The 26401-nt window shown below is 47.4% G+C and overlaps 1 protein-coding gene across 4 annotated transcripts in view; it reads right to left on the bottom strand.

Annotated features, from left to right (window-relative positions):
* Nucleotides 1-2178: 2178 nt before the first annotated feature.
* VWA5B1 (von Willebrand factor A domain containing 5B1) overlaps nt 2179-26401 on the bottom strand; it is a 72138-nt gene continuing 47915 nt past the window's right edge. For 3 of the 4 annotated variants that reach the window (XM_083452054.1, XM_083452056.1, XM_083452057.1), the window contains 11 exons: nt 21968-22153; nt 18926-19121; nt 16611-16807; nt 13085-13313; nt 11732-12052; nt 9994-10131; nt 9282-9395; nt 7176-7253; nt 5946-6006; nt 5216-5339; nt 2304-3876 (listed from right to left, as the gene is read on the bottom strand). In XM_083452054.1, the coding sequence (XP_083308180.1) occupies nt 3178-3876; nt 5216-5339; nt 5946-6006; nt 7176-7253; nt 9282-9395; nt 9994-10131; nt 11732-12052; nt 13085-13313; nt 16611-16807; nt 18926-19121; nt 21968-22153 (2343 nt within the window). In that variant the 3' untranslated portion in view covers nt 2304-3177. Of the gene's footprint in view, nt 3877-5215; nt 5340-5945; nt 6007-7175; nt 7254-9281; nt 9396-9993; nt 10132-11731; nt 12053-13084; nt 13314-16610; nt 16808-18925; nt 19122-21967; nt 22154-26401 lie in introns of all 4 variants that reach the window. The other variant, XM_083452055.1, reaches the window with a different exon arrangement.

The following is a 26401-nucleotide window of genomic DNA, read 5'->3' as shown; positions in this document are numbered from 1 at the left end:
GGATCTTATTTTACATTTAGGGGAAAGTCTATAGCTCAGGGTGGAGCATCTGCTTTTCATGCAGAAGGTTCCAGGTTCAATCTCTAGCAGCTCCCGGTAGGGCTGGGAATGTGCCCAGGCTAAAACCCTGGGAAGCCACTGCCAGCCAGTGTAGACAATACTGAGCTAGAAGAATCAATGGTCTGACTCAATATACGATAGCTTTCTATGTTCTTTCCTGTGTTGTGCCAAGACCTGCCCTTCAGTTTCTCAAAAGTTTTCTCCCTGTTTGTCTGCATGGTTCTCAGGGTAGTTTATAATTTTGGTAAATATAGGGCTTTGAGCTTAGCTTATCGATGTAAGCATGCTATGTATGCTTTTATTTACATCAAACATTTTCCTCCATGCTCGGTAGCCTCCCCAGGTGCCTGTCCTTCCTAGCCTCACATGTGGAGTTACTTCATGACGTCTTTCCCTGGGCTTTAATTGACGCGTGGGCACCTGGGAGGGCTGCAGAGTGCCAACCACAAGGGGTGATGAATTGCAGAGTGAAATAAAGGGCTGTGAATGTCTTGTCTTTCTTTCTCCAAATCACTTGCAGCCTTCCCAGGTGCCCTCAGCCACCTTTCAACACAACAAAAAGCCACTTGCCCACCCATTACGACCAACATTTTATCTTCCCTTTGGATGCAATTCCTTTTCTCATTAGTTGACAAAGGACGGTCCCTCCAAAAGAAAAGTGGGAGGAAGTTTTTGTGCTGCAACATTAGTCTTTTCACCTCCTCTGAATTACCAGTGTGCAGGAACGTGCTGATAAAAGAAGACACTGCTCAAAACCAACCTTGATGGGATTGTGCATCTGCATCTGTCCTCCTCACCATTCCGGCGGCTGCCTCAGTGGGAGAGATGAGAAGCAGGACTCACCCCATCAGCTCTACTGAAAGGCCAGCTCCATCAGGCACCTCCAACCCCTAAACTGTTCCCAAGTGGTTATTATAAAAAGTGCTATTAAACTTTAAGAACCGGTGCCTGAATGTTCCTTTTTCTGTTGTGTGCCATGTCTTGTGATTGCAAGCCTGTGGTCAGGGAATGTTCTGTTTTCATTGACTGCTTATAAGCCTCCATGGGATTCTTTCCCACAAAGCAGATTACAGTGGTGTTGTGATCTGCGGTCAAAATTATTATTTCTGCAGCAGGGTCAACCCCATCAACATGAAAGGGGAGTTTTTTTAGCCACTAAGAAGCCTTCTCACCCTTTGTGCTGATTGGAATGAATAAGTGTGAAAGGAGCTGAGCCAGCCAGTGAGGATTGGCTCCTAGGGTCACTCTGGAGAAGGTGTGTGGGAAGAACATTGAGGAGAAGCTGTTATGTATGCTCCAAAGCTAAGCGTTTAGGAACACAGACAACACAAGCTGTTCCAGTGGAACGGCAAGGTAAACACAGCTTAAGCCACTCTGAAAGAACATATTGGAGCACGCTGAATCAGTTCCCAACGTACCCAGCACAGAAAATAGTAAATCCAGCTGAAAAGCAACAAATGGAGATTTGTATTTATCGTTGCAATGCATCCCTAATTATTATTGTTTTATATTTGTAAGATTATTGTATAATCTTAGGTCACATAACCTTAGAAGTGGGCGTGTCTGTGACTAACATGAAGGGAACCCTGCACTTCTGAATTTGTCACTACAGTACCGGCGTAAGATTTTTACATCATTCCTACATTTTGCAGAAGACAATACTGAGCTAGGCAGATCAATGGTCTAACTTGGTCGAAGGCAGCTACCTATGCTTATATAGGAGAAAGGCTGTAGCAGGTGCCCTTTCTGGAAAAGATCCCAGGTGCAACCCCCAGCACTTCCAGGAAGAGATTCCTCTTCGAAAACGTGGCGATCTGCTGCCCTGCCAACACAAACCAGGGTGGGCAGAAAGTAGATCTACTGTTAGATCTCAAGGCAGTGGCGTAGCGTGGGTTGTCAGCACCCGGGGCAAGGCAAGTAATTTGCGCCCCCTAACCCGTGGATTTGCGCCCCCTAACCCTAACCCCCAGATGTTGCGCCCGGTGCGGCTGGCCCCCCTGCACCCCCCATGCTACGCCACTGTCTCAAGGTGATTTCCAGTAGATCTGTGAGGATTTGTTGAACAACAGGGCAATAAGAAAATAAGGCTTTCTCCAAATCTGACTCTTCTAAAAATTAAGCTGCTGAGTTGAAGGAAGTTTATTGGGAAAACCAGGAGTGGAGTTTTGTCTGGGACTGGACTGTAAGTTTAGATCTGGTGAGAAAAACGCACCCTTGGGCTGAGCAAATGCTAAGAAGCACATGTTGCCCTTCCTCTGACACTCTTTCACACTCTGGTTGCTGGACTTTGACATTCACCGGCATCCTAATAAACCAAGAGCAGGTGTGGGACCCATGAGCCTGAAGTTTGCTGCTCATCCCTGGTGTCTACAAGAATGGTCTGGATGAACTCCATAGGCTAATGGAACTTCCACAGTTTGTATCTACAGACGGGAATAATATTAGCCACCATCACAGGACTTAGGCAGAAGATGGCAATGCACATTGCAAGCTTGGGACTTGATAGAAAAGGATGCATGATATTACCACCGTTTAAATGATTCTAGCCCCATCGAAAATGTGTGTTGCTGGCAGAGGATACAAGGCTGCAGGGGTGGGGAGTAGCCTCTGAAAGCAGCATTGATCATTGTCTGGGGAAACTTAACCCGGGGCAGGGAACTGCTTTTCAGCCCAAAGGCCACATTCTCTAGCAGGCAACCTTCTGGGGGCTACCTGGCAGTGGTAGATGGGGTTAGGCTTACGGATAGGACTCCTTCTCTTTGTGCAACAGGCTACAGTCCAAACACAGAGCAGTCAGAGAGGTTCTACATAGACAACTCTGCATCCAGGAAAGCAAGAAGCGTTATCACAGTTCAAGAACACGTCTCAGCCAGGTGAAAGAGCTCAAGGAAGCTCAAGAGGAGGGTCAGTGAGGGGTGTGACCTGTGAGGAGCCCCAAGGGGTCGGATAGAGATCTTTGAAGGGCTGCATATGACCTCTGGGCCTGAGATTCCCAGCCCAGCCCTCAACCCAACATACAGGGGTGTTTCTGGCAGTAATTGGTAGGTTGTAACCTGGTTCGTGAATGAGCCACCATGTGCCCACCTTCCCTCCTGAGAGCCCACCCTCTCCTCCTCTCTATACATTATTCGGGTTGTAGCAGAGCAAATTGAACTCCAGGTTTTCATCCCAGTGCCTGAGCAACACAAAGAGCTGCTGAGCCGCTGCCTTCACTGCCGGCAGGCTGCGGCCTTCGGGGAAATCTTGCTCGCTTAGCCACAGGCTGGCCTTGGCTGCCGCCAGCTCCCACTCAATGAAGTACGAGGCAGAGCTGTGCTCCAGCCAAGCTAGGGCCACAGCTGTGGCCCACAACATTCCCTCTGGTGCATTCTTCTGCTGGAGCTCAATGTCCACCAACCAGGCCTGCAGCTCGGAGCTGTCCGTCTCAGAACCTCTCCCGCTGTCAGCCTGCGACTCCTGAGGCGATGGAATGCTTTCTGGAAAGGAGAAGCGCTGGATGGTGATAGCCGGAGGAGAAAGCTTGTTCTCAGACTTCAGGGCCCCAGAGTGACTTTCGACAGTGTCACTGGCGTGGCCGGACTCACTCTCTTTGTTTGTCGAGGGATTGACATTGTCCAGTGGTTGAGTTCCCTCAGAGCTCTTGGTTTCCTCTGATGTGGCTGATCTCCTAGAGGCGCAGGAGCTGGCTGAGGGGCTGGCAGCCATGCGGTGGCAGGCAAAAGGAGACGTCCACTTCAGCTTCTCCAGGGGGATGTTGATGGCCTCGCAGAAGGCCTTGTTCAAGAGGAAGGAGCCGCAGGCAAGCTGGAGAGACACCTGAGGGGAAGGGGGGAAACAGTAGTCCTTTTGGATTCCCAAACAGGCAAGAAACTCGGGTGGTTGCAAAGGAGAGTGCTGGAACTCTCTAGAATACTGAGCTAAACAGTTGACAGGTGTGTTCAGTCTCCTACGAACAGGGCCGCCACATCCCATTTTGCCACCATGCACTGAAGCTTCCCTTAACTGGGTTGTGTGGCCGTGCCTGCGAAGTGGCAGCAAGTTCCAGCGAGATCTCACAGAGCACACAAGATCTCATGAGATTTCAGTGGATAAGCTGGTGCTACTTCTCTGCCAGTGGTGGGGCGCCCCTGTGGGTGCCCCATCTCTTAGGCTTCTGCCACATGAGACGGCTGACTCCGCCTGCCTCAAGGGTGGGCTGGCCCTGCCTAAGAAACCCTAGACCAGCAGAATTGTAGCCAAGTTATAATCAGATACTAACAAGGTGGGCAAGATGGCCTGAGTACATAACACCAATTTTGGCCCGGCTGCACTGGCTACCAATTAGTTTCTGGGACCAATTCAAAGTGCTGGTTTTGGCCTATAAAGCTTTCTGTGGCTCAGGACCCCAATGCCTCCAGGGTCTCCTCTCCCATCACATGAAGACTGTGTCTATGTGCTGCCTCCCCAAGAGGCCCTGAGGGTGGCAATATGAGAACAGGCCTTTTCAGTAACGGCTCCCTGCTTATGGAATGCACTCCCTTGGGAGGCTCACCTGGGTCCATCATTACACATCTTTAGGTACCAGGCAAACACTCCCCCCCCCCACCCGCCAGGCTTTAGCCTTTTAATTATCTGAGGCCTCCCATAGTGGGTGGAATATTTTAATCGTGCCTTTTAAAAATAGGATTGTCCTCTAGAGTTCCTTTGTTTTCATTTATATCCATTTTGATATATCTTTGTTTATATATTGTAAGTCACCCTGAGTTACCCCTGGGTAAAAAAAAGTAAAAAAAAAGGCATCTAAGAAATAAATAACAAGAACAAGGTTGCATATGGGGATTACTATTATTTCTGGAAGTGTCTTCATCAATGCACCTGCACCATGTGGAAGGGGTGGAGGCACACAGGAACTGCAGAATGCGAAAGCTGCAGTCAGTTATTTATTTAGCTATTGAATTTCTTTGCACAACTCTTGTGCAAACGTCGGAAACAGGAGCTGTGCAACAAAGCATTCCTAAAACCTGGGTTCCACTTCAGTAAAAAGTCACAAGGAAATACAGAACTCCAAAACAGGAGAATAAATTTTGATGATTTTTTTTTTTTGGGGGGGGGAGGAAGCATCCCAATGTGAATGCTTGGAGAGCAGCGTCTGAACCTGGTGGGACCCGATACTTACAAGGGGCAGGTAGTCAATGTTTTCATTGTCGCTTTCCAAACTCGTTTCGCTGGTCCTGGTGGGTGTTTTTCCCATAAAGCCTCGGGCTGCTCGCGTCAACAGTCTTGTTTTGTTAAAGGTGAGCCTGGACCACCAAGACAGGGATGTGCAAAGAAAGCAGAGATGCGCTGTTCAGCCTTCAGCATGATGGCTGCCCTCTCCCAGTTAAGCACATGCTCTTTGGCTGAGGAAAAGTAGTTTCTCTGTTCTCCCACCCCACCCCACAGAATTCATGTCAGTTTCAAGGAAAAGATATGACTGTGTGAGGAGCACATACTGACATCTTGACCCGCCGGTTTTTGCAAAGTTTTCTTGGGCAACATTTTAAACAAAATAAAGATCACCCAACATTTCACAGCTGAGCGCACGGGAAGGCTTGCCACTAAAGCTGTGTACAAACAAGCTCTCTAATTCCGCCATCTTCTTTGCCTACAGAAAAATTGGGAGGTGGGACTGTGTAGCCCTCTTATTGATATACAAAAGCTGCCTGGCCTGGTTGAGTCTTCCTTCAACACTGGTTGACAGAACAACATTCTCCACCGTCCCCAAGGATAGCAGGCTCTCCTAGGAGGTGCAAGGTGAAAATCCTGCTTGCCACCCCTCCCCCCCCCACAGCATTTGCCACCTGAGATGGTCACCTCACGCTGCCCTTTCAGAAAGAAAAACAGACCATGGAAACATCAGCCCTTACCTGGCCGCAAAAAAGCTTTCAATGGATTTCTGAGAGGAGACAGATGGACTTCGTAGTGGAACTGAGGAGAGAGAGAGAAAATGGAAGGTGGCGCCAGAGCTGGAAGGATGACAGTTTAGTGTAGTGCTCAAAGCAGGTCTCTCTATCTGGCCCTCAGAACTCTCCCCAAGCTGCACCCCTCTCTAGTCCTGCTTTTCAGCTTTCTTGAGGGTTGGTGCAATGGTGCAATGTGTCCCTGTACTCTAATAATGCCTCTGGCTTGTCTGGGCAGAGGACAGAAAGAGGGAGGTAAATTTGTGTACAACCCAACCCACTGTAAACACAAGAAGTGGAATTTGCATTCATTGCTCCACCCGCTTCTGCCTCACTGGCATGTGGCCCTCAGAAGGTTGCCCAGAAAGCAACGTGGCCCTCGGTCTGGAAAAGGTTTCCTAACCCTAAGGTTGCCATGACCCTGGGCCTTCTCATGCCCCTTCTCTGGGGAATGAGGTCGGGGATCACACTGGATTGCACAAATGCACACTGTGTCCTAAGGTAGATGAATGAATGATATGACCCAGTCTAAGGGCTTGTCCACACTTCCGCTTGCCCTGCTACTTCCCCCCGAGAAAACTCACTCTTTAAGGCGGAAGCGGAGCAAAGGTCAATTGGATTTCCCCCACAAATTGCTGTTTGCTCCAATTCAGCAGTAAAGAGCGTGTTTTCCCTGGGGGAAAGCAGCAGGCAACTGCAAAACTGCTGCCTGGAAAGCACAGGGCAAGTGGCAAAACTCTTTGACCTGTACTTTCTAGGAACTGGACGAGTGGAAGGCTGGATGAGTCCTAAGGCAGCTTTCTATGTTCCTACTTAAACCAGTGCTTTATAGCTCAGTTGGTGGAGCTTGAGACTCTTAACGTCAAGGTCGTGGGTTCGAGTCCCACATTGGGTGAAAGATTCTTGCATTGCAGGGGATTAGACTAGGTGCCCCTTATGGTTCCTTTCCATTTTACAATTTGATGATTCTTAGGACTGGAATCTTTCTTTCTCCTGAGGAGAAGAACCACAGTTAATTTGTGGAGCGTCTGTTTTACATGCACAAGGTGCCAGGTTCGACCTCCAGCATCGCGAGCTACGACTGAGACTGTCCCCTGCCTGAAACCCTGGAGAGCTGCTGCCGGTCAGTGTAGACAATACTGAGCTAGAAGATCCCATGGTCTGACTTGGTGCAAGGTTCTCTAAGACGTTCCTTACCATCTGGGAAAGTGATGCGATCCCATCCTGAGGAGGACGGTGTACTGCACGGAGACAGGCTGTTCTCTTCTGCATCTGCTTGGGGGGGGGGGAGAGTGAGACAAGAACCAGTGACCACCTGGGTTAGCCTCTTCTGCAGTATGGCAGGTGTCAGGGAACTGCCATCGAAAGGGGGCGTAGGGCACAAGAATACAGGGAGCCTCTGACGTCGCTCAGAAGCAGCTCTTTGTCAGGCAGTGCAGAGACCCCTGCCCCAAGTGAAGCAGAGGGGGGACGGAGGGGCGAAGCGAGGGAAAGGCTCACTGAGGCTACTGAGAGCCCAAGCACTCCGCTCAACCAGGCTGGTCAGGAAACACAGATGCCGCTTCCGTAGCTCAGTTTTCGAAGAGGGATGAAACGTAAGGAGGGGAGGCGGAGATTTGGGGTGTCTAAGTTCTTATGCTGGGGGGAGAACCCGAAGAGGCCACTCCCAGAATCTGCAAGTGACTGAGACAAAAACTTTGGATTTCTGCACTGTACATAAAAGATAAAGGTAAAGGGACCCCTGACCATTAGGTCCAGTCGTGGCTGGCTCTGGGGTTGCGGCGCTCATCTTGCTTTATTGGCCGGGGGAGCCGGCGTACAGCTTCCGGGTCATGTGGCCAGCATGACTAAGCCGCCATTTACCTTCCTGCCAGAGCGGTACCTATTTAGCTACTTGCACTTTGACATGCTTTCAAACTGCTAGGTTGGCAGGAGCAGGGACCGAGCAACGGGAGCTTACCCTGTCGTGGGGATTCGAACCGCCGACCTTCTGATCGGCAAGTCCTAGGCTCTGTGGTTTAACCCACAGCGCCACCCGCGTCCCTGCACTGTACATAGTTTGCACTAAAATAAAAGCTGTAAAAGACGGGTCGGAGTCCTGGCTGTTTACTCGCGAGCAACCACCTGCAAACCTGACAGCAGGGATTGGGTTGCTCAGTGCAGGGGCATCTGTGAAGCTCTGCCAGGGTCCTAGAGTCCTCCTTCCCTAGAGTCCTCCTTGGTGCCTTCCCAGCTTTCCGGAAGAGAAGGGGGGGCTCCAGGACCCTGCCAGAGCCTCACACCTACTTCTCAAAGCCAGGTGCTTCCTTACCTGCCTTTGGGAAGGCAGTGTGAGGACTCGGGGGGTTGCACCAAAGTTTGGGCTCGCACAGGGTGCAATGGTACCCAAGTCCGCCACTCTTCAGTGCAATTACAATTTTAGGTGAACCATCTGCTCATTGCATGCTGATAAGGTGGGGAGAGGGGGGGTCAGCAGGGCTGGTGGCAGGTATTGCAAGGCCCATAACCCTAAGCGGGGGGTCAACATCCAGTCCCTGGAACCGATCCTGGAAGGAAACCCTCAAGAAACTTAGGTACCGTTCTAATTTCACCAGCTTCTTGCTATTAGAATAAAAACAGACCCTTTAAATCCTGGGGAGAATTCAGATGGGTTTTTTAAAAAAATAAAAATAAATCTATGCCTTTTAAAAAAGAAACCTACTTTAGTTTAAAAAAACAACCCAGAAGTTTTTCTTTTAACAATTGCAAATAAAGAGATTCCAAAGGACTTTTAAATTTTGTTCTTGTATGCCACAACCATAGCCAGAATGGTGTTCGCCCAGAAGTGTAAAAAGATGCTATACCAACTAAGGAAGAGTAGCTGATTAAACGGATGGATTATGCCGAAATGGCAAAACTGATGGATGTAATAAGAAACTAAGAGTGGTGTTTTATTATTTTAAAAATGAGGAAAATTTGTAGAATATCTGAAAAGTTCTGGCATGCAAATAAGTTCATTAGTAGGATTACCGGTAACTTAAATCAAGCAGTTCAGAATATTACTAAGGTAAAAGGAAGAATAGCTTTAAAATGGAGTAAAGTGGAATATGCAGTGTTAAAAACCTAAAGTAGAAAAGGAACCACAAAAGGGGGGGGGGGAGTCAAATATGGAATTGTATTCATAATTTGTGTCTGCAAATTTCTGTGTCTTGGTCATATTGTGAAAACTGAAAAATCAAATTTATTTTAGAAAAAGAAAAAGAAAACCTAGAAAAGAAACCTACGGGAATGCTGTTATCTTACTCATGCCATGCAATTGGTCACCTGCTGAATCTTGACCACAGGTTGACTGGATGCGTCCCAGCCCAGAGGAGAGCGTTCTGTGCCGCCGGTTCTCAGAACCTGAATTCCGTTGGCTGCCTGGTTTCAGGGCTGGACCTTGGAACAAATCATTGTAGAGTTAGAACTGTCAATTTTGAGGGTCTGGGAGGGGGGTGGACATGTCTTCTAACCCAATGAAAATGAAACACACACCCCCCCCCCAAATGGAGCTGTTTACAACAATTTCTCCACCCATGTTTGCCTACTGCTGGCATGGGGATCCTGGGAAGCTTCTCACAAGGGAATGCAGGTAAAATAAAATAAAATAATAATAATAATAATAATAATAATAATAATAATGGCCCGCCCATCTAGCTGGGTTTCCCCAGCCACTCTGGGCAGCTCCGAACCGAATATTAAAAACACAGTACAGCATTAAACATTAAACAGGACTGCCTTCAGATGTCTTTTAAAAGATAGGTAGCATGGGTGTAGCTGAGTGGGTGGGTGGGCAGGTGCTAACTGAGGTGTCCCCCCTAACAAAAGATTTGCCCCCCCCACAAGAAAAATCCTGGCTACACCCATTGCAGGCAACCCTGCATGAGATGGCTCCAAAGCCTGATTCTGAACAAGACAGCCTCCTACATTTCTAGTCCACGGGAGCATAGGACATAACCCTTGCCCACAATCCTTGTGCTCCGGCTTTGTGCTCTACCTGCATTGGGATATTCCACAACCGTCGGTAAGTAGCTATTGTTGCTCAGGTCTGCGGGCAGAAAGGCCGTGTATTTGCTGATCACATTGCAGGCTTTGCTGGTGTGCACGGCATTCACCTGGTACCGCCGGCCGGAGCCTGTTGGATAAAAAGTGCCGGGTAGAGATAGTCAATCTTTTCCCCCCCAGAGATAGAGAAGTTTGCTTCCTACAGATCCAATCTGACGGCACAGTAAGAAAGACATCCTTATGAACCTCCCTGGACCTTGAGATTGTGATAGGAATTTTATGGTCTTAGATATATGGTAATGTTCATAACAGCACGTACATAGATTAGCACAGGAAAGCCAACCTGGAACCATTTTGATTCCTAAACTGACCAAATCCTTTCTCTGCAAGGTCAAAATAAGGGTATGTCTATGTTTGAATAAGGGTGTGAACCTTATCATTACAAAAGACTGGCCAGGCTCCTCAGGAAATCCAATCAAGTAACCTGCTAGACAGGAGATAAAACAACAACAGGAGAAAAACAATATTAAAATTTCTGTGATGTAGCTGGGAGGTATCTGAGGGGTGGTCTTAGGTATGTAGATGTTTTGGGGGTGGTCTTGCTCTACAGGGTGGCAATTTCAAAAGTCTTTATAAGGCCTTGCGCACCATTGTTCTGGGTTGTTCCTCCTCTCCTGCGGGTGAGAGGAGCACCCTGTTGCAACAGATCAATAAAGATCAAGCTTACTAGCTGCTTTGCTTCTCAATATTCTCTGGTTGGCCTCTGTTATTTTCTCCTACCAATAGGGAACCTATGTAAGGACTCTACATTGGCTCTTGGATACCCCATAAGGGAAAAGAGCATATTTTATTTACAACAAGATCATCATCCAAGGCCCTCCTTCATGTGCCTCCTCCACCAGAGATCCGGAGGGTGGCAACACAAGAAAGGGCCTTTTCTGCAGTGGCTCCCCATTTGTGGAATGCTCTCCCTAGGGAGGCTCACCTGGTGCCTTCATTATACACCTTTAGGCGCCAGGCAAAAACGTTCCTCTTCAACCAGGCCTTGGGCTGATTAACATCCTATACTCCTTTTACATGTGCTTGTGGGAGCGGGTGGGGAGAGGGGGTTACTGATTTGTGGGTTGTTGTTTTTTTAAAATGTATTTTGTGCTTTTATAATGTATTTTGGGACACGGGTGGCGCTGTGGGTTAACCCACAGTGCCTAGGGCTTGCCGATCAGAAGGTTGGTGGTTCGAATCCCCACAACGGGGTGAGCTCCTGTTGCTCGGTCCCTGCTCCTGCCCACCTAGCAGTTCGAAAGCACGTCAAAGTGCAAGTAGATAAATAGATACTGCTCCGGCGGGAAGGTAAACAGCGTTTCCGTGTGCTGCTCTGGTTCGCCAGAAGCGGCTTAGTCATGCTGGCCACATGACCCGGAAGCTGTACACCGGCTCCCTCGGCCAATAAAGCGAGATGAGCGCCGCAACCCCAGAGTCGTCTGCGACTGGACCTAATGGTCAGTGGTCCCTTTACCTTTACTATACTATACTATACCTATACTATACTGAGATCTGCAGATGAAGGGCAGTATATAATTTTTAATAATGATTATGATGATGATGTCTGGACAGGGCCCCAAGTTATATCTACAGCATGTTAAAACATGGTCTGGCTTACTGGGGTAACTCCATCTTCCACCACCCCTGCAAAGAGTAGCACTTTCATTGAAGCTATCAATGCAAGTTACCGTGCTCAATTTCACATTCCCTCTCTGCAAGCTGCTCAAAGTCCCGGACGATGGACTTGGCAGCCAGGTGGTGGAAGGTCTCGCTCCAGAGATCATCTTCGTCGTTCCTCTTGCCCTCCCGACCTCGGAAAAGTGGGGCGATGTCAAACAGCACCTCCCACTGGACCACTTCATTGTTCCGCAGCCCTTTCACCACCGCCTTGCAGGTGGATCTTGGAGAGTGCCGCCAGCTACCGCCAGCTGAGCCAATCTCTAGGTCGTGGGATTCCCAATCCGATGAAGTCTCCGTTTCAAAGAGGAAGGATGGGTGCTGGGCAACATCTGCCAGGGAGAGACATGCAAGCAATTATGTGATACCTGTGGGACTTGCAACAAAATGTCTTGTTCAGGTTTCCACTCAGCCAGCCATGCCCTTCTTCCAAGCTGCTCCATTCCTTTCCCCCCTCCCCTTTGATTGGTGCTGTGGTCTAAACCACAGAGCCTAGAGCTTGCAGATCAGAAGGTCGGCGGTTCGAATCCCCACAACAGGGTGAGTTCCCATTGCTCGGTCCCTGCTCCTGCCAACCTAGCAGTTCGAAAGCACGTCAAAGTGCAAGTAGATAAATAGGTATCGCTCCAGCGGGAAGGTAAACAGCATTTCCGTGCACTGCTCTGGTTCGCTAGAAGTGGCTTAGTCATGCTGGCCACATCGGCTCCCTTGGCAAGTAAAGCAAGATGAGCGCTGCAACCCCAGAGTTGTCCGCGACTGGACTTAACGGTCAGGGGTCCCTTTACCTTTATTCCATGTCTATTAAGCATGCTCAGTCCCCACTGGGCTGGAGAGGGGTTGGTGCCCTCTTTGTGGTGCTGATAACTCCAAGGTTGCAGGTTCGATCCCTGTATGGGACAGCTGCATATTCCTGCAGTGCAGGGGTTGGGCTAGATGATTTTCAGGGTCCCTTCCAATTCTATGATTCTCCCCCTAAATCTTTTTTGTACTTCTGTAATCTTCTGGATTCCCCCACACTATTCCCAATGCTTCCCTCTTGCTCCCCAGTGGTGCTGTTTCAGCTACAATCCTGTTAGCACTCACCAGCTGAGTTTGCTATTAGAGGGAGTGATATATGAAGCTACTTGAAAAGCCAGATCATTAGTCTGTCTAACTCAATATTTTCAACTAGCAACGGGGCAAGGAGAGCAGTAAATAATGCTGATATATTTCACATCTGGCAACCAACACAAATTTCCATGGTCCTCTAGCAGCCACGGTGGCTCATTTGCCAGAAGTAATGTACTTAGTGTTAACTCTGGAAGTGTATACTCAATTCTGACCAAGCTGAGCCTCCTTAGGGCCTAGTGATTTGGATTGCTTACCCAGATCCCCCGGGCTCCGGCTCTCTGAAAAAATGGACCCTGCGAGGGAGTCGGTCTCAAATGGCCCAAAGTTCTTCCCAGTCTGTGCAAGGCTGATGTGCTGCTGTGGCGATTCTGGGTTGTGGCAGAAGGAGAGACGACTCTGCTGCAGCAGGGAGGGCCGCCTTGCTCCGACCCCCCGTATTCTTGGGGTAGATATTTGAGGGCTGGCAGCGAAAGCCTGAGAAGACTGAAAGGTCAGGAGAGGAGAGGTAGCATCCCGTGCATACTCCCACCCAAACACACTCCAGGGGAACAAGGGCATCGCTCAGGAGGAACAGCTGGTTCTGAGATAACAGTGGCAACAGTGGTGTAGTGTTTGGGGGCCACAGGGGCAGTTGCCCTGGGCAGAAAATTGTTAGGGAGTGCAAAATTTCAACACCCCATGCTGCGTCAATTCAACTGCATGCTTATGTGGCTCTGTTGAAAATGACCTCTCCATGTGAACCAGGAAATGACCTCTCCAGGCAATGAAATGACTCTTCTTTTCTTATCTCTGCAGTTGTGATCTCCTGGGTAATGTGGATGTCATTAGGCAGTTGAATGCACGTGTGTACTCCATCCTTCCCTGGGTGCTGGCAACCCACGCTATGCCACTGAGCGACAAGAGTGGTCAGAAATGGGGTCCACATGCAGCAAGCGAAGGGAAGGTTTTTGGCTCAAGGGCTGCATTTGCTCTGGGGCAAACCTTTTGGCGCTGCATCGGTGGGGATTGAGGCAAAAGTCAGAGGAGCAGCAGCAGATGAGACTCTTTCCTTTGTGCAGCAGGCTTCATTCCAGCCACACCAAAGCCAAACATTTACACACAGACAGACACACAGAGCCACAAGCCCTAAATAAGATTTTCTACTTTCAAAGGGTTTCCCATTCTCCAGCTCAGTAAGTCTGATTTCTGCTCAGTTAGGTAGACCACTGCTAATATTCCTCAGATTGCAAACTGGTCTGTTGGCTTGTAGTAGCCCTCTAGATATTGTTGGGCTCTCGATGCCCATCAGCCTCAGTCAAGAATAATTGGGCATTATAGCTCAGTCTGTGGAGCATGAGACAAGGCCATTAAGAACTCAAAAATCTGGGGAGAAGTTTAGAAGCATCTATTTAAAAAATGGTACAGAGAGCAGGCATATTGGGGCCAACTCCTAGGGACCGAGTTCCCTAAAATATAAGTTGATGGGCATTGCCATTCAAATGGTGTGCATATGCCGTGTCTTGTGATCTATTATACAGGACAGGGCTTACTTGCCCCCCCCCCATATTTTATTCAAGTTGGCATCCCTGAGCAGGCATCTTACAGCAAGCTAAACCTGTGTCCAAACAACAGCTTCCACACTGTAATTAAAGACAGCACACAAACAGGGTTAAACCACAGAGCCTAGGACTTGCCGATCAGATGGTCGGCGGTTCGAATCCCCGTGATGGGGTGAGCTCCCATTGCTTGGTCCCTGCTCCTGCCAACCTAGCAGTTCAAAAGCACGTCAAAGTGCAAGTAGATAAATAGGTACTGCTCCGGCGGGAAGGTAAACGGCGTTTCCGTGCGCTGTTCTGGTTCGCCAGAAGCGGCTTGGTCATGCTGGCCACATGACCCAGAAGCTGTACGCTGGCTCCCTCGGCCAATAAAGAGAGATGAGCGCCGCAACCACAGAGTTGGCCACGACTGGACCTAATGGTCAGGGGTCCCTTTACCTTTAATATTTCTGAATACCAGTTGCTGGAAACCCCAGAAGGGATAGTGCTCTTGTGCTCGAATCCTGCTTCCTGGTTTGCTGCAGGCACCTGGTTGGCCACTGGGACAACGGGATGCTGGACTAGATCAGCTCTTGGTCTGATCCAGCAGGCCTCTGATGCTCATCTATTCTTAATCATGCTGTGTTTGAGCAAGAGAGAGTCTCACACTGCCTCAAAGACTTACTCCTTACAGCATAAGCTTTCAAGCTCACTTCGTCAATGCGCTTCAGTTAAGTACCCAGTGAAGCTAGCGGCTCTCCACAATGATTCCAACCACAGTTAATCTTCAAGGTGCTACAAGGACTCTTGATGGTTTATAGAGCCAACGGACCGGCACCCTGGCTCCTCTGAACGTCATGTCTAGAGTGATCTATGCTGCTCCACTTATTGGAAAGGTTTCGTTGACCTCTTGCGAGGTAGACAAAGCAAAATATACGAGCTTCAGCCAGCCAGCTGCTTTAATTACAGAGAGGAAGATTAGGTGTATGATACCAGGGCTCAGTTGCTTGGTAACCACAGCTGGAACCTCTGTGATGTTCTGTGGCGTTCTGTGTGTTTTAAACAAGGCTCTTTCTTAGGATGGAGTGGGGATTAGGGATTCATATACGTAGTACTGAGAGGGTCACACTCCATTCCTAGGTTCACTTTTTTAATTCTTTTTTTTTTAAGGATAGCTGTGTTTTGGTTTGCATGTTGTTTAGGAATGTGTGAGTTTGACAAGTGGATTTCAGTTGCTGGGAATCGCAGTTGGGGAGAGTGCTGTGTTGTTGCCCTCTCCTCCTGCTTGTGGTGCTTCCCATTGGGAGGATCTGCTTGGCTACTGTGAGAACAGGATCCTGGCCCATTGGCCTGATCTAGCAAACTCTTCTTACATTCAGAGATTTTCAAGGAGATTGTGGTCTATCTTCTGATTGCTCCTGTTCTGCATTCAGGAGAAAGGTACCGTGTTTTTTGCTCTATAAGACACACCTTTTCCCCTTCAAAAATTAAGGGGAAATGTGTGTGCGTCTTATGGAGTGAATGCAGGCTCCTTGGCTTCAGTGATAGCAATGCAAAGCCTCAGAAGCGCAGAGGGAGAGCTCCCCCCGCACTCTGGAGGCTTCGCGTTGCTTTCGCTGAAGCTACCCGAAGCCCCCGGAGTGCAGCGGGAACTCCCACTGTGCTCTGGGGGCTTTAGGCAGCTATCCGCAAGCCTTCAGAGCGCAGCAGGAGTTCCCGCTGCACTCCGAAGGCTTGCTGAAAGCCGCCTGAAGCCTGGAGAGTGAGAGGGGTCGGTGCACACCGATCCCTCTTGCTCTCCAGGCTTCGCTTCGCTGGAGAGGCGCTGCACAGTTTTCCCTCTCTGCGCAGCGCCCCTTCAGCAAAGTGGGAGGAGAAATGGAAGGGGCTCCGTTTCTCCTGCCGCTTTGCTGAAGGGGCGCTGCGCAGGGAGGGGCAGATTCCCCCCCCCCATTCTTCCCCTCCTATGGTCCAGTGCGTCCTATAGAGTGAAAAATACGGTATCGTCATTTCCTTATGAACACCCCTTGCATTCCCATCTACAGACATATTTCCCCATTAAAGATCTGTTTTGACTTCCTGTGGGGAAAGAGTCTACCATAGTGGGAGATAGCTTGAGCCACTTGCCCTGGTGTGCTGACCTCTCGGAGGTGTGGCAAATAAGCTTTTGACACACCCATTAGAAAACAACAAAAAGGCACGCAGATAAGCAGCTCCAGGGACACCCTTCCAATGTATATTTTACTCAAAGTGCAAGGAAACTTACCTGAAACTCAACCTGCCACAACGGCGGTTCTGGGCTGAGTTGGGTGAGATCCTGCAGCTGGGCCTTCCGAAGCGGATTCTTAATGAGGGCAGAGCTGGGGTCGCTGGCTGTGGGAACCTTCCGGAATGGTTCGTGGTCAGCAATTTGATTGGTGCTGTACGCCCTACGCCGTGATGGAGCTGTTGTCGCGTCCACTCCTGGGAAGACAAAACGCCAGTAGGTTGTATGCAACTAAATCCGACTTAGACTAGGCCCACTGAAATTAATGAACCTAAGTTAAAGGTAAAGGTAAAGGTACCCCTGCCCGTACGGGCCAGTCTTGACAGACTCTAGGGTTGTGCGCTCATCTCACTCTATAGGCCGGGAGCCAGCGCTGTCCGCAGACACTTCCAGGTCACGTGGCCAGCGTGACAAGCTGCATCTGGCGAGCCAGCGCAGCACACGGAATGCCGTTTACCTTCCCGCTATCTACTTGCACCCGGGGGTGCTTTCGAACTGCTAGGTTGGCAGGCGCTGGGACCGAGCAACGGGAGCGCACCCCGCCGCGGGGATTCGAACCGCCGACCTTTCGATTGGCAAGTCCTAGGCGCTGAGGCTTTTACCCACAGCACCACCCGCGTCCCTGAACCTAAGTTAGCCATGCCCATTAACTTCAATTGACCTACTTTGAGTAGGACCAGCCTTGGATTCAACTCTATTTTACATAGCAATATAGACAGGGGGGGGGGCAGGGGGAAGTTTAATAGGCAAAGTTCTCCTCAAAGCTGCAGCTCCCTTGAGAAATAAAATCAGTCAACTAATAAAAAGGCTGGTAAAAGGTACACCTGGCCACTGAGGTCACCTGTCTTGTGACAGGGGTGGATACATGAGCGGCTGCAGACTGTGGACCATAAAAGAGGTAAAGGTAAAGGACTCCTGGATGGTTAAGTCCAGTCAAAGGTGACTATGGTGTGGTGGTGCTCATCTCACTTTTCAGGCCAAGGGAGCCAGCGTTTGTCCACAGACAGCTTTCTGGGTCATGTGGTCAACATGATTAAAACGCTTCTGGCGCAACAGAACACCAATACAGAAACCAGAGCATGCAGAAATGCCATTTACCTTCCCACCGCAGCAGTACCTATTTATCTACTTGCACTGGCGTGCTTTCGAACTGCTAGGTTGGCAGGGTCATTCCACATCAAAACACCTGATTTTAATACTCGACCGTGCTCTCACGACTCAGATTTCCTTCAAGAATTTTTAAAAAATTTGTTTGATTTTGATACCCAAATAAGCCCAGTTGGTTGAAAAATAAGCGAGACAGGAGTTTTTTTCTAAACTGACGCAGAAATTGCATTAGCCTAAATTGCTCAAAAATCAAAATTTTTAAAAAATTCTCCTGCGCCCAATTTTGGACCAAAATATCTTTTAAAATTAATCTGAGGTTCTCTCATGGGTATCTACACATTAAAAAAATTTGAAGAAAATCTGAGTCATGAGAGCACATGGCACCAGGTGATTTGTCGTGGAATAATCCTTCAAGGAGCCTAAGGTAGTATCTGTGGTTCTCTCCCTCTCCATTTGACTCTCACAATCCTGTGAAGTAGGTTAGCCCTAGAGATGGTTACTGGTCCAAGGTCACCCAATGTGCTTCATGGATGAGTGGGGATTTGAACCCGGGTCTCTCCCAAGTCCTAGCCCAGCGCTCTAACCACTTTGCCACCCTGGATTTCATCTAAAGTGTGGTGCTTTAGTGCACCAGGTAAAAATGCCTTTCCAGAATGAGCCCCTGCACTTTGCGTCATTGTGAGCTGTAAAGCGACATGCAAAAGGAACCAAAATAAGGTGGCTTCTTTCCCAAGGACTTGGCAGAAAGACAATTCCATTTTCATTTAAAGGTGAACCTACCTAATTCACACTTCCTGAACCAATACACAGACTGAAGCACGGCTATCCTTCAAAATGAGCCCTTCTCTGAATTCTGCAATGGAGATCTCCAACCAAACATTGCATACGAAAATAATAATTTTAAAAAATGAATATGTATGGGGGAAATGCACACGCTCGTGAATATAATGCACGTATTAGGAAAAGTTGCTTCGCAAAAGATGTGTGAATTAGGCAAAATCGCATAAAAGCATGCGAATAAACTTGCACAAGGACGCTAATGAATTTTCATGAGGTCGCCGCCACACCGCCAAACTTGATCTGGAAACGTGGAAAACGGAGCAAAACATCTGGGAAAGGAACGTTTAGGAACAGTAAAGGAGAAAATCTTCTTTTCCCCTTTTACATGTATGAATGACATCCAAAGAGCTGAAGGAGAGGAAACTGACCAGAGTCCACTTCCGATTCACTTCCCAGGTCTCCGCCAACCCCCAGGAGTTCAGGGGTCCTCTCTGAAGGCAACCCGGTTTCTGAATCCTTGAGGCAGCCCCAGACATCCGAGCCACCTCCTTCTTCTTGTGAGTGGAAGAAAACGGAGCTGCCAGACTCTTGGGAATGCAACATGCTGTAGCGTCGCCTCTTGTCCTAATAATAATAATAATAATAATAATAATAATAATAATAATAATAATAATTTATTTATACCCCACCCTTCCCGGTTCAGAAAACCGGGCTCAGGGCGGCTAACAACAAATTTAAAACACTTGATGCAACAAAAAACAGCATAAAATACAGTAACGTGAATAACAATAAATTCAGAATTCAAAAATCAGTTTAGGGGGGGAAATCCATCCAATAAACATTAGATGATCACCAGGGCTAGCTGGCTAAATTAGTCCTATTTGGGCCAGCGAGGAGACCAGGAGAGAATTAGCTGTGGGATCTCAGATCCTAGGGGAGAGAGGAAAGTGAGGAAGGAAACTGGTTCAAAAGGAACGTTCAGCTCCCGCTGCAAAGCTACCTGATACTGACCCAGACCATTTGGTCCATCTGTCTCGTTGCTGTCTACACAGACTGGCAGCAGCCGACCAGGGTTTCAGAGAGGCTTCTCTCTCAGTCCTACCTGGAATTAAACATGGGACCTTCTGCACACAAAGCAGATGCTCTAATGATAAGCTACAGCCCTTCTCCACTTGCTGTCTTTTCTTCTTCTTCTTCTTCTTCTTCTTCTTCTTGACTTAAGAAAGTTATAAAGGTAAAGGTAAAGGGACCCCTGACCATTAGGTCCAGTCGTGACCAACTCTGGGGTTGCAGCGCTCATCTCGCTTTATTGGCCAGCATGACTAAGTGGCTTCTGGTGAACCAGAGCAGCACACAGAAACGCCGTTTACCTTCCCGCCGGAGTGGTACCTATTTATCTACTTGCACTTTGACGTGCTTTTGAACTGCTAAGTTGGCAGGAGCAGGGACCGAGCAACGGGAGCTCACCCCATCGCGGAGATTCGAACCGCCGACCTTCTGATCGGCAAGTCCTAGGCTCTGTGGTTTAACCCACAGCGCCACCTGCATCCCTCTTAAGAAAGTTATACAGATAGCAAAACGAAGAAGCCTAAATTAACATTGCCTTCTACTGATAAGAAATAATAATAACTGTTACAATAATGAAAATACTAAAAATACATTTACTTCCCCTTTTGAACTTCTATTCTGGTTACAATATATTACTATTCTATAAGAATCTATTATATCCTTTGCTGTCCCATATATTATTTTATTTCTCAAATTCAACCTAACCCTCCCCTCCTCCCCACAGCTTCCCTTCACCTGTGTGAGATCTTCCCGTCATAATATTTTTTTCTAGTTGCTTTAACAAAATAGAATAACATGGAAACTGTTAAATTATAATTACTTCTTTTGTCCTTACACGCTTAACAATTGCCTATTAAGAGTTCTGCTTTAACACCATATTTCTTCCTGTATTCCCCTATGCATTCCCATTCTGTGTAGAATTTTTGATTGGAGCAGCTCCTGATTGATGCAGTCATTTTCCCCATCTCAGCAAACTGTCTTTTTTTCTCCCGGGTCTGATTTCTCAGGCGAGGGTGACCATCAATAAAAGATGCCACCTTACATGGCTGAAACATTGCCTCATTGAGTTCGGCCTTGCCTGCTGTAATTGGGAGTGGATCTCCTGGTTCTCATGGCACTGAGTTTGTATAATGCCTTCTACACGGAATCAAAGAATTGTAGTGTTGGAAGGGACCCCAAGGGTCATCTAGTCCAACCCCTTGCAATGCAGGAATCTCAGCTGAACAGGGTAGGGCTGTGACCTGGATTCAAGAACTAAGGTATTTACTTGCCCCAAATGGAAAAGAACAGAAGTCCCAGCAAAGGAAGATCGGATATAAAAACTTATGGAGAAATGGCAAAATTTACAGGAAGAATATGAAATCAAGATACAGTGGTACCTCGGGTTACATACGCTTCAGGATTACATACGCTTCAGGTTACAGACTCTGCTAACCCAGAAATAGTACCTCAGGTTAAGAACTTTGCTTCAGGATGAGAACAGAAATCGTGCTCCGGCAGCGTGGCAGCAGCAGGAGGCCCCATTAGCTAAAGTGGTGCTTCAGGTTAAGAACAGTTTCATGTTAAGAACGGACCTCCGGAACAATTTAAGTACTTAACCCAAGGTACCACTGTAACAATTGTTTAAATAAAAAAAGGGAAAGGGTTTGTTGAATATTGACAGATGAATTATAAAGAGATGAAATCATTGGCAGGATTATTGTAACAACCTGCAGTTTTATAAGAGTATATATTTAAAGAAGATGAGTAAATGAGCAAATTAAGTGAACTTGGATATGCAGAAGATATTAAAACCGCAGAAAGTGGGGGAAGGAAGTCAAGTTTTGAAATGTCAAAATGATTGTAAAATTAGTGAAATGTATAAAATTGGTGAAACGTATAAACTTGAAAAGTATAAATAGATAGATAGATAAACAGTTTTTAGAAAATAACTAAGGTATTCATCATCTCAAAAGAATGGCCCAGACTGGCCAGTTAATGCAATCAGTGACCATTATCTTGACAGACAGGAGAAAAGCCACACTCAAATTTATGTTGTAGACCGCCTCTTTCTGTGATGTGTCTATGATGCTTTTGGGTGGTCTTTGGTTAAGGGGCTGGGCGATTTCTAAAGTCTTAAAAAGTTCTCACGCACCTTCGTTCTGGGTCCTCGCCTCCTTGCAAGGTGTGGAGGGGAACTCTGCTGCAACAGAAAAATAAGAGCTACCTTGCTTTCACTGGATCTTGTCTCCAGCCATTCATCTCTGACTGATAATGGAGTCCTTTGATGGAGTGTTGAGCTGTAAAAGTCAACCCCATTTTTTTTTTCTATAATGGGGGAAGAACAGGATGGAGCCAGATCCTGGAAGCATATCGTCAATGGCATGATATTAAGTAGAAGGTTTACTGTGGGGGTTACTCACCAGCCTGGGGTTCGAAACATACAGGGACGTATCACAGACAATGCTGTAGCCCACCAACCGGTCCCCTGGGAAAAGGCAGCTGGCACTGACAGGTGAGATTAAGACTTCAGCTGTTTCAGGGAAGACCCAGTCCACGGAGACGTCGCTAATGACAGGAGCCATCGCCTTCTTCAGAGATTTGATCATCTGGGAACCCAGAGCAAGAACAAGTCTGTCAAATCAGATTTCAATCACACGTACTGGTAAACCTTTGTGCTGAGATCTGGTCATCGTTATCCACATATTCAGGCCAGACTACTGCCATGAGTTGTACCTGGAGCTGCCTTTGAAGGCCATTTGGAAATTTCGGTTAGAGCAGAATATTGCCGCAAGGCTGCTCACTGCTATGGAAAGTCGGCAGAATAAAGAGCTTCATGGGTGCTTAGCATGTTTCTAGGAATAATTGATGTACTGGCATTGAACTAGAAAGCCCTAAAAACCCAAATCACTGCCTGCTCCCCTGCATAAAAGATGGGAGAATGTGGGAAACAATACACCTCATTGGCAGAGTTTATGCTTTGCATGCAAAATTTTCCAGGTTCAATTCCCAACATTTCCAGGTAGGGCTGAGAGAGACCTGTCTGAAATTTTGGAGAGCCACTGCCAGTCAGCGATGTGGTTACTGAATTTGATGGACCAATGGTCTGACTCAATATAATACAATTTCCTGTTTAAACCAGCCCTTAGAAACATGAGGACTAGACTCTTGTTTTATTTTTAAGCAAAGGCTCATATCCCTATGTGTGATTGCAACAGGTAAAGTCCAATCTCTAAGCCAAATTCACAGTCCACACACTGCATACCAAAGTCCAATAACATTGGTGAACATAACATAGAAAATGTATTATATATGGGGAAATTGCTTTGGGGGGGGGAGACGTGTTATTTTGAGGAGAAAATACATACAAATGCAATTATCAGGAGAAATCTGCACAAAAATGCTGATGACTTTTTCGTTTTTCAAAGAATCGCAAATGTTGCTGTGGAAATGTGGAAAACTGAATTTACGAATGAGAAACTGAGAGAAGCTGAAACAGACAGATTCTTCCATCCTTATGTATGAGTGAAACCGCAGAGTATGGCTCCAATTAAACAGAGTTCAGGAGGAGTGAAACACAAGACAGAGCAAACCTATGAACTGTGTGTGTGTTGGGGTGGTGAATCTGCTCACTCCTAACTCCAACCTTCCGAAAGCTTATGATGCAATAAATGTATTTTAAAATGTATTGAAAGTGCCACAGCTGCTTTGTTGATTTTGATTCATTCCTATGCTGCTTCCTTCCTCTGTGTTAGGGCTCCAGGAACAGGGTACACTAAACAGCACACTTACTTAAAAAAAAAAAAAAATGTTGTCTGCAATGCTGCAGTCCTCAGAATCCTCTGCCTCTCCATACCAGCCCATGGTTCAGGAGCTGCTTTCAGAGGCAAAAGAGAGTGAACCCTTCTGCTATAAATCACACGGCAAAACAGGGAAGTGTTGTTTTAGATGAGGCTGCTCCATGTGTCCCCTGAGAGCAGTTGCCACTGCTTTTTTCAAAGAAGTCCAATGGCCAAATTAATGGCCCTATAAATGCTTGCTTTCATCTCAGGGATTCAGAGCGGAGAACCTCAAGCTTTTGAAGACGCATAAATTCCATCCCCTCATTTGCTCTGTCTCTTTCTCTCTCTCTCTCTCCCCCCCCCCCCCGCCGCCTCTACTTGGCTGATCTGCAAAAAATAAATAAGTTAAAGGTTGTGCAAAATTTGTGAGCCGGCAAGATTTTATACAATCCAGACTGGAAGGAGATGAGCCAGTGGTCCACAGACTCTTGAAACCTTCTTTTGCAGCTGGACCAACCCTGATTGGTCCAAACGTTTTGTGAACATTTATATATTCATGGCATTTCTATCTGACCTTTCCTCCTGTCAGCATTTGGTGTTTGTATGCAGCAGCAGGAGGTTACCTTTAGCAAAATGAATCCTTGCTTGGAGCACACCTTTAATTGGAAGGCACTCGGACTATGTGTAAGATAAGGAAGCTTATGTTTATTAAAGGAAGCGCATTCTTATTTGGAAAGAGTTCTATAGCCCTAGCTAACTAACTAGTTGGAGAAACAAAGAAGCTCCTATTGCCCCCTCTTTCTTGGAAGATACAAGCAACGTGGCCTTGGCGCTTGCAAGTCCAGGAAAAGTGTGAGAGGAGGTGGAAGAGGAAAGAGAATGAAACTTAAATGACACTTTGACTTCAAAGAACAGGTCAGCACAGAGATCAAAGGGACAGAGACAATTTAGGAATCTGGACTCTCCCACTATATCTGTCTTAATACCACACAGAGCCTTCTAAGCAAGCAGAGTTGCACCTCAACAGCCATCCAATGTCTCCAAGGAGCAATACACTTTCCCTCCTTTTGCTCTGATAATCATCATCTTCTTCTTCTTCTCTTCTTTGGTGATCACTCGTAGCTGAGTAAGATTGTCTTCCATAAACCTGTTTTAACAGTGAGTCCGTAAGTGACTGTGGAGGCCAATTCTGCACACACCCTTCCACAGTGGAGACATTGGTTTCCGGGCAGGAGTTGATCACAGTGTGGATTTGCCAAGCGTGCCTTTCTCTTAGCACATTTCTCCCTTGCGTACTGAGTCCGAGTGTCTTGATCAGGCACAACTCCCATCATCCCTAGCTAACAGGACCAGTTGACAGGGATGACGGGAATTGTAGTCCCAAAACATCTGGAGAGCCAAGTTCACCTATGCCTGGTCTTGATAATGCCCTGATAATGATACTGTGGTGGCCATTGGACAGGGATCAGGAAGGAGTGGGCATTCCTGGTAAAGAGGGATGCTTGGATAATATGAGAAATTGTGTGAGAGAGAGGACGTTGTAGCAGTCAGAGTGCCCAAATGTTTGCCAAGCCAGGAAAAAAACAAGGAGATAGATTTTTTTTTCAAATATTGGTGACAGCCACTCTTAAAATTATATGTAAACAAGCCTCTCAAACATCTTCAGTCTGTTAGGTGGGATGGAGGAGAACTTTTATGTTACTTGCATTTTAATGAGAAGCAGTCTAATCTGCACTTCTTGAACCAACAGGCAAACTGAAACACACCTATCCTTTGAAATTCACCTTTCTCCAAATTTTGCAGTTTTCCTGCCCAATAATGTGTGCAAAAGTGCACCTATTAAGGGCAGGAGTGCCTAAAAATCCAAATATCCCTGAAAACAGCATGCAAACAATGTGCATGATGTTAAGGGCCTGATTTGGGGAGGGAAGGTGTGTACGTATCAAAACCGTATACAAAGAAAAAAGTGTTCATTAGGAGACATTTGCACCGAAATGGCTGACCAATTTTCATGAGGGTGTGTAATAAGAAAAAAAAGTCAATCAATCACAAAGTACTTCAGAAAGGTGGAGGACAGTATTTCAGGGCGGGGAAAATGAGAAATGGAAAAGCCCCTGGAAGAGCAAATTTGTCCATCCCTATTAGTGAGCCCGGAAATTGGGAGACAGGGGAACAAGTTCACCTAAGTTCTTCAGTGGGAGGAGAAACTCTTCAGGGGCATCCGGCAGAAGCAGAGCTTTTATCCTTTTCTCCCAAGTCTGATAACCATCCTCCACAAGGCCCCAGACTGAGCGTCATTCCAGGGCATGGCGTGAGGAAAACAATGGCTTTTGACGCCGGTGGTCTGAAGAAGCCTAAGACTTAAAGAGTTGTCGGTGTGGGGAGTCTGACACACCAAGTTGCTTTGACATCACACTGAGGCAAAAAGAAGCAGCCCTGTTTTATTGCTCCCCCCACCCCCACTTTCCGGCTACTGAACACCCGGGTTCAGGCCCTGGCTAGAAAACAGAAGGGCTGGTTCCACTTCTTGAGCAAGTTACGTCTCCTCTGCTTCTATTGTCTCCGATGCGGTGAAAGCAAACCCCTTTCTCCAACCAAGACGGTTCTTTCTTCCTGCACACAGACACGCACTCCCCCGCCAATCTCCCTGCTCTTACACACAAAAGGGTAAATTGCATCTCTCCGGTGACTGATCCGCGGGGGCGCTTTTCATCCGACATAACTGGGCCCACTCAATGTGTGGGCGTCAGGGAGCGGAGAAAGAGCACCAGCTGCCAAACCGCCTGCCTCTGCAGTCCTTCTGAGATGGGGGGATCATTAGATGATCAGAAGAAGATCAACTGCAAGACGAATGCTGTGTTGTTGCATTGAAAGACCAGAGCATCTTGGAGGAATTTTGAATCGTAATGAAATCCGGGGGGTGGGAATGCTTTTTCTGGTGGGATGATGGGGTGAAAGGAGACACTGCAGAGGCTGTGTGGATGCTACATTGGATGGCTATTGTCCACCTAGTTCAGTACTGCCTACCACTGACTGGCAGTGGCTCCCAAGGTTTCAGGCAGGGGTCTGTCACCT

The sequence above is a fragment of the Podarcis tiliguerta genome (assembly GCF_965153285.1).
Source record: "Podarcis tiliguerta genome assembly, chromosome: 8".
Lineage (NCBI taxonomy): Eukaryota > Metazoa > Chordata > Lepidosauria > Squamata > Lacertidae > Podarcis > Podarcis tiliguerta.
This window is presented reverse-complemented; position numbering and strand designations above follow the sequence as displayed.